Source organism: Lepidothrix coronata, unplaced genomic scaffold, assembly GCF_001604755.1.
Source record: "Lepidothrix coronata isolate B3197 unplaced genomic scaffold, Lepidothrix_coronata-1.0 Scaffold7, whole genome shotgun sequence".
Taxonomy (NCBI): domain Eukaryota; kingdom Metazoa; phylum Chordata; class Aves; order Passeriformes; family Pipridae; genus Lepidothrix; species Lepidothrix coronata.
The window spans coordinates 3,503,916-3,520,422 of NW_016690187.1; the positions used below are offsets into that span (position 1 = coordinate 3,503,916).

The window sequence follows — 16,507 nt, forward strand, 5'->3', positions numbered from 1 at the left end:
CGGCACGTGCCGGGGGCAGCGCGCGGCCCCGCCGCCGCCCGCGTGCGGCTCAGTGCGCGCGGCCCCACCGCACCGCCCCCCCGCGCGGGCCCGGCCACTCAGGCGCGCGCCCCGCAGCCAATGGGCGCGCCGTAGCTGCGCGAGCCGAGCGGCGCCGCGCCCAATGGGAGGGCGCGGTGGGCGGGGCGCGCGGCCGGGGCACTATTGTTGATGAGGCGCACGGAGGCTGCGGGCGCAGCGGCGCGGAGGGGACGGGACCCGCAGCGGGATTGGGACGGGGCTGTGGCCGTCGCTGCTGCCGCCGCCGCCTGAGGCGTTGGACCCCCGCGAGGAGCGGCCCGCGCCTCGCACCCTTCCGTTCCCCCCCTTCCCCACCTCAGGCCGCCTTCCGCGAGCCCCGGCTCCCGGCGGACAATGTCCCACCAGCGCGTGAGGTGCGGCGGCTCCCCGACCCCCGCCACCACCCTGGCGGGGGCAGGCGGCGCGGCGGCGGCGGCGGGCGGCGGCGGAGCGGGAGCGAGCAGCCGCCTCCAGCCCATGCGGGCCACGGTGCCCTTCCAGCTCAAGCAGCAGCAGCAGCAGCAGCAACAACATGGCAGCCCCACGAGGAGCGGCGGCGGCCCGGGCGCGGGGCTCCCACGCGCGGCGCCCCCCGGCAGCGGCGGGCGCGGCGGCCCCGCCACGGCCCCGCCGGGGGGAGCGGGGGGCAGCGCCGCCGCCGCCGCCTCCTCACGGGGCAGCCCCACGCGTGGCCATGGCGGGGCGCGGGGCAGCCCCCCGCGGCACCACCACCTGCCGCCGCCGCCCCCGCCGCCGGGCTGCGGGCCCTCGCCGTGCTCATCGCCCGTGCCCCCGCTGCCGGAGGGCAGGGTCCGGCACCACCGGCGGCAGTCGCCGGAGCCGGGCAGGAGCTCCCCCGAGAGGAAGAGCCCCAGCTCCCCCGTTTGCAAAGGTGAGCGCCGGGGTCTGCGGGGCGGCGGCGAGGCACGTCCCGGGCGGCCGGGCCGGGTGCGGGGAGCGAGGCTGAGGTCGGCGGTGGCTCCGGGCGCGCCGTGCCCCGGGGCAGAGGCAGGGACGGGGCTGTGCCCGGGCTGGTGCCCGTCCTGCCCCTTCCCTGGCCGGCGGCAGCGCTTGGGGCCGTGTGTGCGTGGAAGGGCTGGTTGCTTTTGTTGCCGCTCTGTTCCGTCCTGGCTCTCAGAAGAGGGACAGAGAGCCAAGCGTGCCATGTGGGGGTTGTGGCCGCTCCTCTTAAGTAGCGCGAGTGCTGCCGCAGGTTTGCAGATGAGAGGGGTTCGATGGTGTGGATGTGCTTCAGATACTTGGGCACAAGCTTAAGGTGCATTTGGTTTTTGGTAGCTGTTGTGAAGCCTTCGCATCTCCCCTCTCTGTGCACCTGGTGCCAGATGGTGTGGATGGTTTTGATCCAAACAGTGTTCGCAAGCTTGCGATTAGAGAACTAACTGGTGCTGTAGGCATGGCAGAGACGTAGGAAAAAAGTATTCAGTATCTCTCTTAGTAGTTACTTTCAGCATGAACCCTGCAGAAGGATGTGTGAGCTTGAGAGTGATGACAAGCTTGTACTATAGCGAAGATAGAAAATACCGTGGGGATGGCATACGTTTTGTAGCAAACTGCTTTTTAATGGTTTTGAATAATTAAATAATTCTTACTGGAAATGCTGGAATTCAAGCAATATGTGGCAGCTAGTTGAGGATAACAGAGGCTGACATATGTAAGCCCGTTTTCTTCTTGGGATAAAAGTTTACTCAGAAATGCATGAGTGAGGCTTTGTGTTCATGCCTTCAAATCTCGAAAAAACCTGTTACTTTTGAGATACTAAAGCTCACAGCTACTCTTTCATCATTAAATTGCCTGTGCTAATCTACACAAGTTTAGTAATATGCAGTATAGGCAGAAATTTAGGACCAACCCTCCCTTTAACAATCCTACTTCTCCTAATATTCCTCCCGCTTTCTAAAATACTAACTGTAACCAGACTACTGCGTTGGGTTTTTTCTTTTCTCCTATCCTGGCTCTTGGGCAATGATGCTGCCCAATTAGAAGCCCTAGCCAGCTGGTACAAGATGACTATGAGCCTGCTTGTCTGTAGTGTAAGGGAGCCCTAATAAGGTCCTGAATTAGATTTTCCGTTTTCCAGATAAGAGTAATGAGGGTTTTATTAAGGTTATATTCTGAGGCTTTGGATCGAGAAACGTGCGTATTCTTCATTTGAGATTCTTGTTAATCAGTAATCTGAAAGACTTTATCCACATCACAAAATCCTATCTTCATCCTGTGAACTTTATAGAACTCTTGCCTTAGGTGCAATCTCCTGGCCTGGGGAACGAGGAACAGGATGGCTAACCTTGAGATCCAGGTTCAAATACTCTTAATAAAGGCATGCATCAGACCACTTATAGTGGAAAAGTTTCACTCTTGGCCATTTTGTAGAAGCCTGCTGAAACCATGTTGGCTTCTTTACTGCAAATTAATTAGCACATAGAAGGAAACAAGTAATTTGATCACTCTACCATGTTAAGATAACTCCACTAGCTTGTTACAAGACTTGTGAAAACAGGAGAGTGGTGTCCATTTAATTGCTTCCACGTGTTTAAATTTCTGAGCAGTACTTGTATGGGCCCCAAATGCAAATTAAAACTGTTTAATATTGCTCAACATTTGTCTTGTGTAGTCCAGTGCTTGATAGAGACCGAGTTAACTTAAATTTCTTCTTCGCATGAATTGGAAAACTTAGCTGTAGCTGAGAACATGGAAGTGGAACTTTTTTTGCTAAGGAGGCAATGGTTGTGCAGCCACACGGGCCACTTGAGGGAATCAGTCAGAATCTGCTGCAGAATAACCTGGGTTTTTCTGTTTCTTGCTTTCTGTTGATGGTGGCTTTTGTCGATTCCTACAGCTGCAGCCATGTTTTTTTAGATTAAAATGAACCTTGAGGTTAGACAAATGATAGCTTCTTCTGAACTTAGATACTGGTTGGATCTAAATACAAGTTGTGTACTTTAGACTTAACTTCATGTTTTACAGATTTTCTTTTCTGGGAAGCAGTTGAATAGTTTTGAATGTAGTTTTCATGAACACTTGAGGACCCCAACTTGTGAATTTGCAAATGTTACTTCTTTTACTTCTTTTGTGGTTTTGGGTGTGGGTTTTGTTGGTTTGGGGTTTTTTGTCCTAGTTTTCTGACCTGAATTGCAACTTAATTTCGGAAATGCTTAACTGAATTTTCTGTTGATTATGGGATAATTACAAATAGAAGATTCTGTTGTACAATTTCTAATTTTCCATGCTTTTCTTGCTACTTTCCTTCCTCACAAATATGACCAGGAGCCTAGATCTTGCTACTACCCCATTTTTGTCTTTTACTTTCACTTTCTGCAGTCTCTAGTACTTAGTTCAAGGACTTCAGCTTTTAATTGCACGTTAATGTGCTCTGTCCTTCCCATCACTGGTGTGGCCTCATTTCTACACTGTGATGTCTGTCCTGCAATTTCCAGTTTTGGTTCAGTTTTCACATATGCCTCTTTACCTGTCTGCAAACTATGCTGTTAGAGGTTGTTGTTGTGACCTACTAGTACACTGTCGCAAAGTGAGATAGCGAAATGTGTATGCTCCCTATTTATTGTTGGTTTTGTCTTGGTTTATTTACTGAATGAAGATCTAATGGCATCTTATTATTTGTGTTCTTATATAAAGCACATCATCTCAGAGGAGTTCAACTGCTCAACTCAGAAAATGGTTTAATGTACCAGGCTGTGTAAACAAGAAGGTCAAGACTGGAGCCATAGCAATTGTTTACTTTTTAAATGCCTTGAAGTAGTGAGAGATTTCTCTACTGGATGCTGAACTTTCTGGTATATTCCAGTGGACTGTATTGGACATTTAAACTCATTCTAAAATTAAGGAGAAAAATTGGTTAGTTTTATCTGGAATTAAATTGACCTCTAATTGTTTAGAGTAGTCTGTCGAAGCATGGTGTTAAAGCATTCTTGTGTGAAAGGAAATTATGAAAATAGTTATAGTAGTATATAAAGTCTGGAACAGGTCAGATGTGAACTCCTTGGTAGAGAGGAAGAAAAGGAACTCCATTACACTCTTAAATTTCACCATAGAATTGATTTATTTTAATAATTTGAGTGACACATTAGTAGCTGCATACCTGTCAACCTTAATTACCAAGGTTTTGCAGCAGTTCTGAAAGTAGGATAAGAGTATAGAAGGCTTTGTGTACCATTACATGCCTGCTTTGCTTACTTAAGCTGTTTTACAAATGGTAGGTGTAAAGAAAGTGAATTCATTTTTGCAGCATCATACTTGTAGGTTTCTTGTGGCCAACACTTCAGGTAACTTTATTGAGATTAAATGTGTTTTCATTCACTAGAATTAAGTAACTTGAACATCTTGGGCTTTCTGAGGTTTGATTTTGTAAAACACCATTAATTCAGCCATTCTTCTACAGTGGGACAATTTTGAATTACTAGTAAATAGTTCTCTTACATTTATGTGAGGATAATAGCCAGAATTGTCTTCCAAAAGGAGTATACACAGTTGGGCTGTGTATCTGGTTTTAATGCTCTGAGTCTGTTAAGTTGTTTTAATGAAATGTGAAAAGTAGGTGAAGCCCCAGAGATCAGTTGTCTTTTTGGAAGAGACAGCTCTGCCAGCTGTGCCTGAGAGAGATCCCATGAACGTCCTTTCCAGGGAGAACCCTGACCAAAAGAGAACAAAAAGGTCAGCTGTATGCCGTGATGCCAGAGAAGCTAGATGAGTCTCACTCCTCCTCATTTCTTTGGATAGCCCACTTGTAAAAAAAAAACTTCAAGTGGAACTCTGTCAGGGAATTTTATGAGTTCAGTGCTGTCTTATGCTTTTCCAGTGTTATGCTTTTCTGCTGCTTGTTTTCTCACAATATCTGTTAGACGATGTTTCTTTGGAGTTTTTATTTTCCTTTCTCAAAAATTTAATTTCAAATGCGTAGAAAGAGGTCAACAGGATGGTAAGATCAGTCTTGAAGTTACACTTCAGCAGTAATCATTATTTTGTCATTCTAACAACAGTTCTGAACTTTTCCTGGAAAACTGAAAGGTGAATTTTCAGAGCGTTTTATCTCTTCAGACTTGCTTATGTTTAAGGCCTTTCTCTTTTTTCCCTTCCTTTCTTTTATGTATAGTAATTTTCCTCTCTGAAATAACTGGTTTAAAGGTCTGTGTTCTTACACTGTAATTTCCTTTATCAATTGTAACTGGACTTGTATGCTGACACCTTGCCAAAATCAGTGCACTCTTTCCTACCTTTCAGTTAGTTGTTGGTGGGCATCTGTATTGGTTAATTTTGCTCTTTAGTCACGCTGTTAGACTGCCTTAGCTGACATTGCCTTCTGAGTTGCCTGACTTCACACTGGGATAGGTGTAATACCAGTTCACCTGCAGCAGCTGCAGTTGGTCAGGGGTACATAATGACTGGTGAAGACATGATAACTTGCTTGTTATCTGCCTGCATTATGGACTTCATTGGTCTGTATTGTGTGTGTTCTGCTTATGTTTTGTTCTATTACTTTGCTTTGTTTGAGACCAAATTGCAAAAATACTTTTGTTTCTAAATAGATTTATACTAGTGGTTGATGGATAGGAGGGTTGATATTTATCACAAATACTGGTTTAAAGAGATAATCAGGCCAATTAAAACAGATCTAATATTTAAGAAGCGTCTATTTGATGAAACAGCTCCATTGTTTTTCATCAGCCACAGCTGTTGTAACTGTTATCTCTATGGAGGCAGATCTCTTGTTATGTAGGTCACATCAAGGGAAAATAGCAGCTGAACACTTGCTTCAAGTATTGCAGGGGAAAGTGCAATGAAAACATTGTATATGTTCCCATTGAAATGTTTTGAAACAGCAAGAAGAAATGTGTAGTAGACTTTGCCAATTTGTATTAAAACAGGTTATGAAGGTGAAAAAGTAAGTAAAAACATATCCAAACATCCTTCCCCATCTAAATATAAGTAATCTGAAAAACAGAGTTCCTCGAAAGAATTTTCATTTCGGAGGAAAAGAGAGTGCTTACAGGCTTTGTGCCTTGAAACAAGTCCCTTGGACTTAAATAGTAAACAGGCTCCTCAGTTTTCATTCTCTCTGTTTGTTCAGCAAAATAGTCTTTCTGCTTTTTCTCTTTTTGTGGTGGAGAGGGTAATAGATTCTGCTTCTCCAGTATTGAAGCTGTCTGCTGCAGTAGCTTTGCAGATGATGTGACTGACTACATACACTTCCTGATTTATAATTTTTTTTCACATCCTTTGTTTCCTCTTAGTAAAAAGAGAGAAGCTTCTTGAAGAGGAAGAATAACTCAGAAGAAAAACAGGGAGAGTACAGCAGCTAATTCTAAGACAAATAACATTTGATATAACTTTGGAAGTGAGTGTAATTTTTAAGGAATGACACGTTGCATTAGCATGCCACACTGTCCCATAGTACGGACAAAAGGAATTGGTTTGAAGTCTTCTGCTACAAACAGACCCTTCAGTGTGAGTGTGGTGGTAGTGGTAGTCAGGGAAATTCTTTGATACAGGGGTCTTAAGTGCAAACTCCAAAGCAGATTTGCTGCTGTACCGTGAGAGCAAATCTGCTGTTAGCTCAGTAGTAAGGTTTTATCATTGTTGGTACTAGTAGAAATAATAAACCAGATGAGGTTTCCTGACTCCTTTGTGTGAATGTGGCTGATTATAGTGCTAATAATTTTTTCCTTGTAGTTGAATTGACATATTTCCTACATTTTTAGTGTGTGCATTTCTAATGTGAAATTTGCATGAAGATATTTATTGTAGAATGTCACTAGACACAGATGCTGTCCACAGCACCGGAATCTATACCTACCAGGTTTTAATAATATTTATCATATGTATTTTTAGTAGTTTGCAACAGCTTATAATTTGAATTCTGGACTTCTGATGTCAGTGATTTTATGTTCTGACTAGCAGTCAGACACTAATCAGGAACAATTTCTTTTGCCCATAAATGAGTTTCTGCATGATACAAATTGCTATGTTATTGATACTTTTAGTGCAGAATTCATCCTAAGGCACAGTCAGGGAGGACATATGACTGAGTTTTTCCAGTGCCCTTTTAAAGCTTCCATCTGGTCTCTGAATCATGCTTGCTGTGTTCTAACCATGTATTTTAGGCCTCTGTATTCATTATAGGTAAGATTAATGCACAGTTCTTTCAAGTATAATTCTGTGGGGAGCAGATGAGTTGATAGTAAGCTTAGATCATTGTGATCTCATTATTTGCATTTTACATTTCCAAATATGAGAGCATTTATGTATCTCTAAACCCTGGATCTTTCCCGCTGCTCAGTCTCTTAAATTTAACAACCTCAATTACTGTTTTGAGGAACCTTTCTTCAGTGTTTATTCTTAATAGCTTGCAGTGTAGTCTTTTACTGCCACTTTACTTAAGATATCATTGACAGATGGGATAGATACAAATTTTTATTTGTATTCTTCCTTCTCATGCTAATTTCTGTGTTTGTTATATTTAACCTTTTTTAGTAAGGATTCTTATTAGCATCTAATTTGTTCTGAAAAGGGATACCACTGTAAACACTAAGAAAGAGGTGTTGCTGAAGATCAGGCAAATCTGAATGTAGTTACCAAATAGCATGTAAAGGGAGAAGATGACTCGATTAGCTTGTAAAAAGTAAGTCATTACCTTATCGAAGTTGACTTCTGGATCTAAGGGTTGAACCATGTATCATATGCCATATATCATGTACTGAGTGATTAATAAAACATGCCAGTTTACAGTGTTCCTTGAAGTAAAGTAGGCGAAGGGTAAAGGGCTAGGGGGATGAACTCTAAACTCGACATTAAATTGAGAATGTCCAACAGTTTTTTTCATTAACCTTTATGTACGAGGAAACTTAGCTATTTTTATGTCTTCTAGGCCTTCATCATTTAAGAATCCAATGACAGTTTTACCTTTAAGGGAGTGAATGGTTGTGTGTGAGTACTAAGGCAACATTTGTGGCATTAGGATGTTTTTAAGGAAACCGTACGAACAGATTTCATAGCCTTTTTAAACTGAATAGAGCCTGGCAAAGCAAACTATATTTCCATATTAAAAGTATCTTATTGTATACTTAGTAACATCGTGGTTCCAATTTGATGTGATTTCTTGTAGACTATTAAAATGAGTATGCTCTCTGTCTTGCTTTCTTTGTAATCAAGTGTTCTTGTTCTAGCAGACAAATCAAGACCACCTTCATCAAGCCCTTCCAGTATTGTTCGCCGGACTTCCTCACTGGACACACTTGCTGCTCCATACCTTGCTGGACAGTGGCCTCGTGATAATCATGGACAAGCTGCTCCATGTATGAGAGACAAAGCCACACAGGTAGGACAGATTTTTGTCTTTGGAGAATTTAAATGTGAAGATGGGATTTAAATGTAAGAAAAATGTTTTCCCTTGAAAACATTCACTTTACTTTTCTTGCTCACAAGTTCTTATTCGCTTTCAAATTGCAGGAATCCTTTGCTACTGTGTATGTGACTTATTTAACTTCTCCTTCTGTGGATGCAGTCTGGCAGTAGGTTTCTCTAACTTGTAGAGTGAAAGAAAGAGGCAAACATCAGATTCTAAATCCCTGTTGCTAGAGTGTGGTTTCAACAACAGGTCTCCACTAATTCCAAAGAACATAAGCAAAATGCAGTTGGAAGAGGACCTGACAGCATGTGGGACATACTTGTGTTTGAAGCCCTGCTAGTTCTGGTAACAGTAACAAAAATGTGGCCTCATAGGTTTCAGTGTTCTGTCTAAGGACACATGCAGGGTGTAGAGCAGAGGAAGTCTGTGGTGTTACTGTGTGGCCTTCTCCAGATCCAGAGCGTTTTGTGAAAAGGACCACCTTTCAAAGAGCAGCCTGGTAGAGAACAAAAGTGCTTTGTAGGGGAATATGCCTGTGTGGATAAGGTGGACATAGGAACTGATGAAGAAAGGACAGCCTAGGAACAAGTTTTCTGTGCAGGAAAATGAATTGGAAAAATGGTTAGAAGACGGGGTGAAAGAGGTAAGCAAACTGAAGTAAGAGGAGGAGGATGAAGGAAGGTGTGTGATATACAGGGAATGGCTGTTCATGCTTAGCTATTAAAAGGCATCATTAAAGGGCAGAACTAAACCTGTGTGGGTGTCTTAGAAATATATTTTCATATTTGATTTCTTAGGATAATACTTTTTTCAAAATAATTACATTTCTATACTGCTGCCAAAGTATTTGCTGTGTTCAGTAGATCTCCTTCATTTTAGTTTCAATATAATCTGTGTCATGGCTGGGCTTTTATAATCTCTGTATTTGCCATATATCGTCATTTTTGGTTTGCATTTTTCTTTTGTCATTTTCTTCCCATTTTGACCCATCTTACTGCTGTGGCAGTGGGACTTTGATATATAAGGGGAAATATATTTGAAAAGGTTAATGGGATGACTAAAAGGGCACTAGGTGTTTCTGCAGAATGAGTGCATTTAGTGGTGATTTATGGTAGTGTATTTCTGAGACAAGTAGAATGATCTGTTTCTACTTACTAATTTAAAATTTCTCAAACCGGTAGAAAATTTACGGATATAGACATATATCTGTAAGCCCAAAGCTTTTGTTGATATGACAGTGATGAGATGCTATTGTTTTTAATCTTCTTGCCTGAGAGCAACCACTCGAGCTAAAGACAAGTTTAAAATGTGATTAACAATAGTTAGTTTCTGGAGATAATATAGGCTCTCCATTTAGACTGTTCAGCTTTTCTGAAGATGTCATGTTTGGGTGAAGTTTCACTTGTAAGATCTTCTGGTTCCAGTGTGTAATTTCAGATTTCACAAAATCTGACATGAAATACATGTGTTCGGATTTCAAGAGTTTAGAGAACATGAATTGGATCTATGAAGATATAAAAGATTTTCAAGTCAAGTAAATAGGGCATCTTGATCCTGTGGAGTTATGGCATAGGGAGTGGAGTCGTTCAGGAAGCAGAACGGGAAGAGATGGCAATTAGTGGCACACTTCAGCTTGCAGGCCTTTCTGGAGCTGCCCTTAGGTCATGGCTGAGAACTGTGTAAGAGATCCCAGGTCACGCAGAGACCGGGTATCAGACTCCTCCTTCATTTTATGAAACCTGTCTATAAAACTAGACTGAATTATGTACATGAAGAATGTTTGTTGGGTGACGCATGGCTAGAATTTGTACCGGTCCATATTCTTATAAGTGCCCCTAAAACAGATGTTGGTAATCTTGTGTCTTTTTTCGTTTGAATTAAACCTGTTTGGCTTACAAGTTAAAATGAGACAGTTACCTAGTGGGTTTTTTAAATTATTAAATAATAATTCATTTTGACTGCAAAGTTTTTGCCTCTTAAGACTTTTTTTCTTAAGTGTTCTACTATCTGTAATAAATTTAGACTTAAACTAATTTCTCTTTGTAATTCTAGAATGGGGGAAGGATGTTGTGAATGGTACCAACTAATAAGCAAGTAGTAGTACATTAAGAACCTAGAGAAATATAAATCCCACTTTGCCTACTGGTTATCTCATTTGTGTTTCTTGATAATAGTATTATAAACAAAATATAGAGAATAGGTAGGAGAAGACTAAAATAGTACCACATTTCTGTCTTGATGTACAGGTTTCCTGTAATTTAGTGTCTTATACCTACACCCACTCTGAAAAGATTTCCAACTATTTGTTTTGAGGATGAGCATCAAAGCAACTTCTAATGCTGTAAAATGAATCAGATATTAATTTATTAAATAAGTCTTGAATCTTGAGTCAAAGTCTGGAATATAAATTAAAGGCAAAGACTGATTAGAGTGTTAATTAGACTCCCATAGGAAAGTGTAAGGGTTGTGCTAAGTTGGAAAGCTAGAATTAGTGGCTAAAGCTTACTGTTCCAGGAGCTAGAGGATAGGGTGAGACTCCTGATTGATTTGAGAATTGACTAGACAAAGGTTGGTACTTTGGCTGGGAGTGGGGGTTATCAATTATTCTATTTTATGATGAAGATCAGTGAGGGCTTTTCTGGAAAAACAGATTGTAATGGATTCTGATTTTGCTATGAAATAGGAATTTCAAAGCAACCCTACTAACTTTATTATTCAGGTTTGTCCTAGTTATTTTTTGATTTGGAATGATGAAGATTAAAAATTACTGATAGTGGAGGCTTCATTTATATGAAACTTATATCTGTAACTGAAGCTGGTGGGATTGCAACCTATATATTTGGAGTTACAGCTCCATATGCCCTGCAAAATAGGGATTGATGCCATAGAGGACTTGTGAGTTTCTGTGATCTGAGTGCAGATGGGGTAGGTAAGGTCAACTTTGGCTTCTGCAGGCTGTTAGTCTCACATGTAAGAACAACTACTGCACACTGTGAAGACTTTAAGGCAATCAAAGTTCCTCTCCATATGAGACAGTGAGATATCAGTGACTCCTAAAAATGAGGTTAGCTAGATCACCACTGTATGCTAAGAACTGCAACAGTTGTGGCAACAATGCATTTCAAGGAATTTGCTGTCTCTTTGAGTGTGTAAGCTTCTTCCAGATATCCTTCCCCTTGCTTCATTAGGTATATTTCTTGTGACTGCACAGAGGTTCCTGAGAGATTTTACTATCCATCTTCTTAGGGCCTTCACAGTTCACTGCTTTTGAAGACGTTTCTGGGTGTGGTTAGGTGGAAATACAAACTGTCCATAAAGCATGCAGTATTATCACATATTATGCCTGTGCATTTCTTACCTTAAATACAGTTTGTCTTAATGATACTTTGAATTTCTTAGAAGTCTTTCACCACAGTATGTTTGCAAGTTTTTTTTATTAAACACTGATAGCTATACCAGTTTAGTATTATCTGTGTTGCTTTCTGCATGGCCTGAGACAACTATGAACCTGGAGCCCCTTGAGACATTAATAAACTGATTTCCTGCTTTGCAGAAGTCCTAGTGGTGCTCATATGCCTTGTCTTCCTTTTTCTCATTCTTGTGAGCAAGAACGTGATTTTGAAGCTGTGCTGGTGCAGGCTTTCACAACATTTACACCAAGCTACCCTTGCTAGTGTGTCAAAAATAAAATATACCATCTCTCCCCAGTTCAGAACTGTCATACGGGTTCTTCAGAACTGAATAGCAGCTTGTGGTACATCTGGCTGTGAATACTGCCTTATGCTCAATAATTTGGAAGGAAAACTAGCACATTCCTGTATTAGAATAAGTCTGAAAGTTGTTGGGGTCTTTATTTCTATAGTTTCACTCCACTTTTTCATAATTCACCTGTGAGAAAAGTTTCTGGTTGGTGACTGCTGTTCACTTTCAGTTCTGAATCTAGCAAATCCTAAATGTTCTCTTTTCTAATTTGTCTCAAAATATTCTGCCAGGAAGCAGCAATTTTCTTTTTTAATTAATCCTGTAATCTTCTTGCTACAGACAGAAAGTGCCTGGGCTGAAGAATATTTAGAAAAGAAGAGAAGCTCACACAAACGTTCATCATCATGGGGCAGCAATGAACAACTCAAGGAGGTCAGAAATGCCATTACTTGAGATACCTTTGGATTAAATTTTTTAGTGGTACGCACTGATACTATGATTTTTCAGGAAGGCAGTATTTAATACAGTAATGCAGGTCTATTAAAAATTTTAATCTGAATGTTGGGAAAGAAAGTGTTCAATGCAGGTGACATTCTTCATCAAAGGAGAAAATACGGCAGTGACCAAACTACTTTCAAACTTCATGTATTTCAAGTTCTTTCATTAAATCTCCAGAGGTGCCTTCTGGGCTTCAGTTGAGTTGGTTACTAACATATTAGGTGTGCAAGATCTTGACTCTGATTTAGTGCTGGCAGTAATTACGAACACTGTGGTAGTAAAGAATTTTAAGTAAGTGATGGAACGGATTCATGACACTATACACTCGTTGAAATCTAATTTTTCCTTCGTTAGATTGCAAAATTGCGTCAACAACTGCAGAGAAGCAAACACAGCAGTCGGCACCACCGTGACAAGGAGAGACAGTCTCCATTTCATGGCAACCATGCTGCCATTAACCACAGTCAGGTAAGGCTGGGTGCTTTTTGGCCATATTGGGTAGCTAATACTAATTTTAACTCCTTTCAAGGTTGATTTGCCTCTAAAGGAACTTAGAAATACCATGGACTGCTAAATGTGTTGTAGCTATAGGTGAATTCTATGAAATGGGTCTCTTTCTTTTGACTTCCTTGAGTGAATGGAGTTCCAGATTTTTTGTTACTTGGATGAGCTGGCTTTGAACTCCCACTTTCAAATAATTTCAGGTAGTTAAATCCTTCCTTAAAGCAAGATTTTTAAAATGCATTCTGCAGGCTCCACAAAGGATGACAGATAAGTTTAAGCAAAAACCACAGATCATCTTTTTCATTATGCATTGCTGTAACAATTACGGCTTTGCATGTAGAATATGGCATGGAGCAAACTGCTGGTAAAACTGTATACTCAAATAAAATGTGGCTTTTTTGAGCACATTTTGTGTCTTGACAAACACTTGTCTAATACTGTGATATTTAGAGAGTTTACCTGACAAAAGGCTATTCAATGGGATTATTTATTTGTTTATACACTTCATGACTTCATTCAGGCTTTGTAAGATTTTATTTCTTTTTCCTGTCATTTATTGTGCCTTGAGACTTGGAAGTAGTAATCACTTCAAAAATTGCAGTGGTTAGGCTACCACATGTTCTGTGTGCAGTTTCAGTTTTATCTCAAGACTTTTAATAAGGTCAGGTTGACAGAGATGTAGTATTTTTAGCTCAATTGATAACAGGCTTTTAAATACAGACTTTTAGACACACAGATCCTTTTTCAAGTGTGTTTTGCTTGAGTAACTTTAAGAAAACCAATAGGAAAGTTTGGAGATTTTTTCAGGAGAAAACTTTTTTCCTCTCCCTACTGATCTTGTGAATGTATATTTGATACACACAATTTTTTAACAGTTATGAAAAGAACAATAGCCTTGCAAGGCAATGTAGTTGAAAGAAACTATGAAACTGTCAGTGTTGTGAATTGAGAAAGTACTTCATCTCTGAAGCTTCTCTGAAAATCTAATCATATTCCCAATTGCTCCTGATATGCCTTTAGCATTGTTCTAATAAATATTGTAATTTGACACCAGTTAATAAAAACTGTGTCATCTCTGTCGTTCCATCCTTCTGGAATTAATTTAGGCCACAGAGGGAAGTTGTTGTGGCATCAGCATGTGTCCAGATACTTATCCACTCTGATAAAGGATGAAATAAGAAATAGAAGGGAGAACCATGCATTCAGTCCTAAGCAGCCAAGTTCTTTCCAGATAAAAGTCAGGTGTCTGAGTGAATCTATTTGTCTTTCAAGACTGGAAATAAAATGGAACAGCTTTTTGAATTTCTTCTGCTCTGTTCCTCTTAACTCCTACTTTGTATAAAAAATCATTAGCATCTTTTGCCTCAGACCCTAACTTCTTAGCCCTGCTGCAGGTCACTTAATTAGGAGTCACAAATTTTCAGGATTTAAGTGCCTTTTGAAATCAGTTTGAATTCTGTTCTATTTAGAAGTATTTAGGATTTTTTTTAGAATTCCGTTTTTTGACGTAACAATTTAGGAATTACTTCTTCAAACCCCTTAAATCTTGAGACAGAAACTATTTCCTCCTCTTTTGTGTAGTAGAAGACCAGACTGGATTTGAAACAGGCTGTGTTGTACAGATCCCTACATCTTGGTCTGCTTTACTGCAGTGTGGGTGCAGTGTAGTGTGCTGCTGATCATAGTGACTGCTGTAGCTCAAGTCAGAACAGTCTGAAATGATGAATAAAGGAAGACAAATAAATGACCCAATCCCTTTCTAGGGGTTTTTGAAAAAGTTTATGAAAATCAACATACAAAACATGTCTCAAACTGTTGGTTCAAAAAAGAAAAATAAAGTCAGATCAACATACTGGATGCAGGTGTTTTATCCAAATTTGTAGAACTTGAGGACATTTGAGGCATTTTAACCAAAAGGTACCCTGTGGAAATTTTGGTAGAGGTTCTTTAGTACCTGGAGAATCTCATGCAGTCTGTCAGGTTTCCTTGGCATTCTGCAAACCTGTGGGTTTCTGAATGCTAAGCTATTGTCACTTTAGCATTGATAATCTTAGTGGGTTTTAATTTTCAAAATGAACAGTGATGCTATTACTCTGAAAAATAACCCACGTGCAAATTATGTACCTAACATTTTTTTGGTCATAATTATTTTATTATTTTGCTTCTTGTGTGGATGCATTTGCATTCTGCCAAATTTTAGAGTATGTGAAAAAAATATTGCACAATGGATAATTAGTTTTTGCTCTTGTGAAACAAACTATAAAATATAAACTGAGGCAGAGCAGCTTTTCCAGGATTGTGATAGAAAACAAAACATTGTTTTTCTTGGTAAATTTTGTGCCTGCTGTGTTGAGCTACTTGCAAGGGGGGCAAGTTACAGAAGGACTCAAAAAGAGTAAGTGAAGGGTTTAGATTAATGGCATTCAGTGGCTGTTTTCTAAGTCAGAATGAGAATCTGTAACTGTAGGCATCAAGGGCAAAGTTCTTAGATTTTCTCATTCCTCTTTTGGGAACCGCTAAACTAGAATTTCTGGCAGCAGTTCAGTTCCTTCAGGATTTGTGGGAAGGACTATGTGGAAACTAGCATTTAGTGATGAGAATACTTAGAATTTATTTATTTTTTTTTTTTTACATTCCTAGCTTGAAGGAAACTTGTGTTTGTTGACTCTAAAGAGTCATACAAAGATTTCTGAGCTCAAAGAGTTGGATTCCTGACAAGGTGAAAAAAAGTGTTAGGAAATTGCCTCAGTAGTTCCTTCACAGAGACTAAGTAAACACTGTTTAACATTTGGAAAATGGCATACTCTTCTATTAAAATTAAAATAAGAAATTTTAATGAATTTATATCCTCTTTTCTTCCCTACTAATAGAAACTTAAACTTTGCCAGAATTCTTGAATTTAACAAAAATTTTTACTGGGTCTTGCCAACGAAGCCTCTGTTTAGTTGTGCTTCTTTCTAATACGATTTTTGTGTGAGAAAAAAATCCACACAATCTCTATAGAATAAGCTAGTTAGCTGTTCCTGTCCATCTACTCAGAATCAGGAAATAGTTGGTGAGGACCTTGATCAAGTCTGATCTGCTGACTACATTTATTTGTAGAGCAATTGAATGGGGTTTTTTTTGTGTGGTTTTTACATTATGCCTGAAATGTTCCATTCTGCCTCTCTTAGCAGGAAGAGGGGCTTGCACAAAGGTTGTAGCCTCCTCAGGTGATCTCGAGTTGCTTCTGAGAATACTCAGAATTAATTGTGTGGTACTAAATCTGTAAACAGGAGTCAAACCACCATGATTTTTCTTTATTCTCAATGTTGGTGCAGTGGAGAAAGTAGAATTGAGGCCAGAGCTGAAGGCAGATGAAAG

General features: G+C 40.4%; 1 protein-coding gene across 1 annotated transcript in view; it reads left to right on the plus strand.

The window, feature by feature from the left end:
- Window positions 1–414: 414 nt before the first annotated feature.
- The window catches only part of FAM117B (family with sequence similarity 117 member B), a 28,790-nt gene continuing 12,697 nt past the window's right edge, over window positions 415–16,507 (plus strand). Inside the window, exons 1-4 of the mRNA XM_017834672.1 lie at window positions 415–952; window positions 8,259–8,410; window positions 12,482–12,574; window positions 12,995–13,108. Coding sequence (XP_017690161.1) covers window positions 415–952; window positions 8,259–8,410; window positions 12,482–12,574; window positions 12,995–13,108 — 897 coding nt within the window. The remainder of the gene's footprint in view (window positions 953–8,258; window positions 8,411–12,481; window positions 12,575–12,994; window positions 13,109–16,507) is intronic.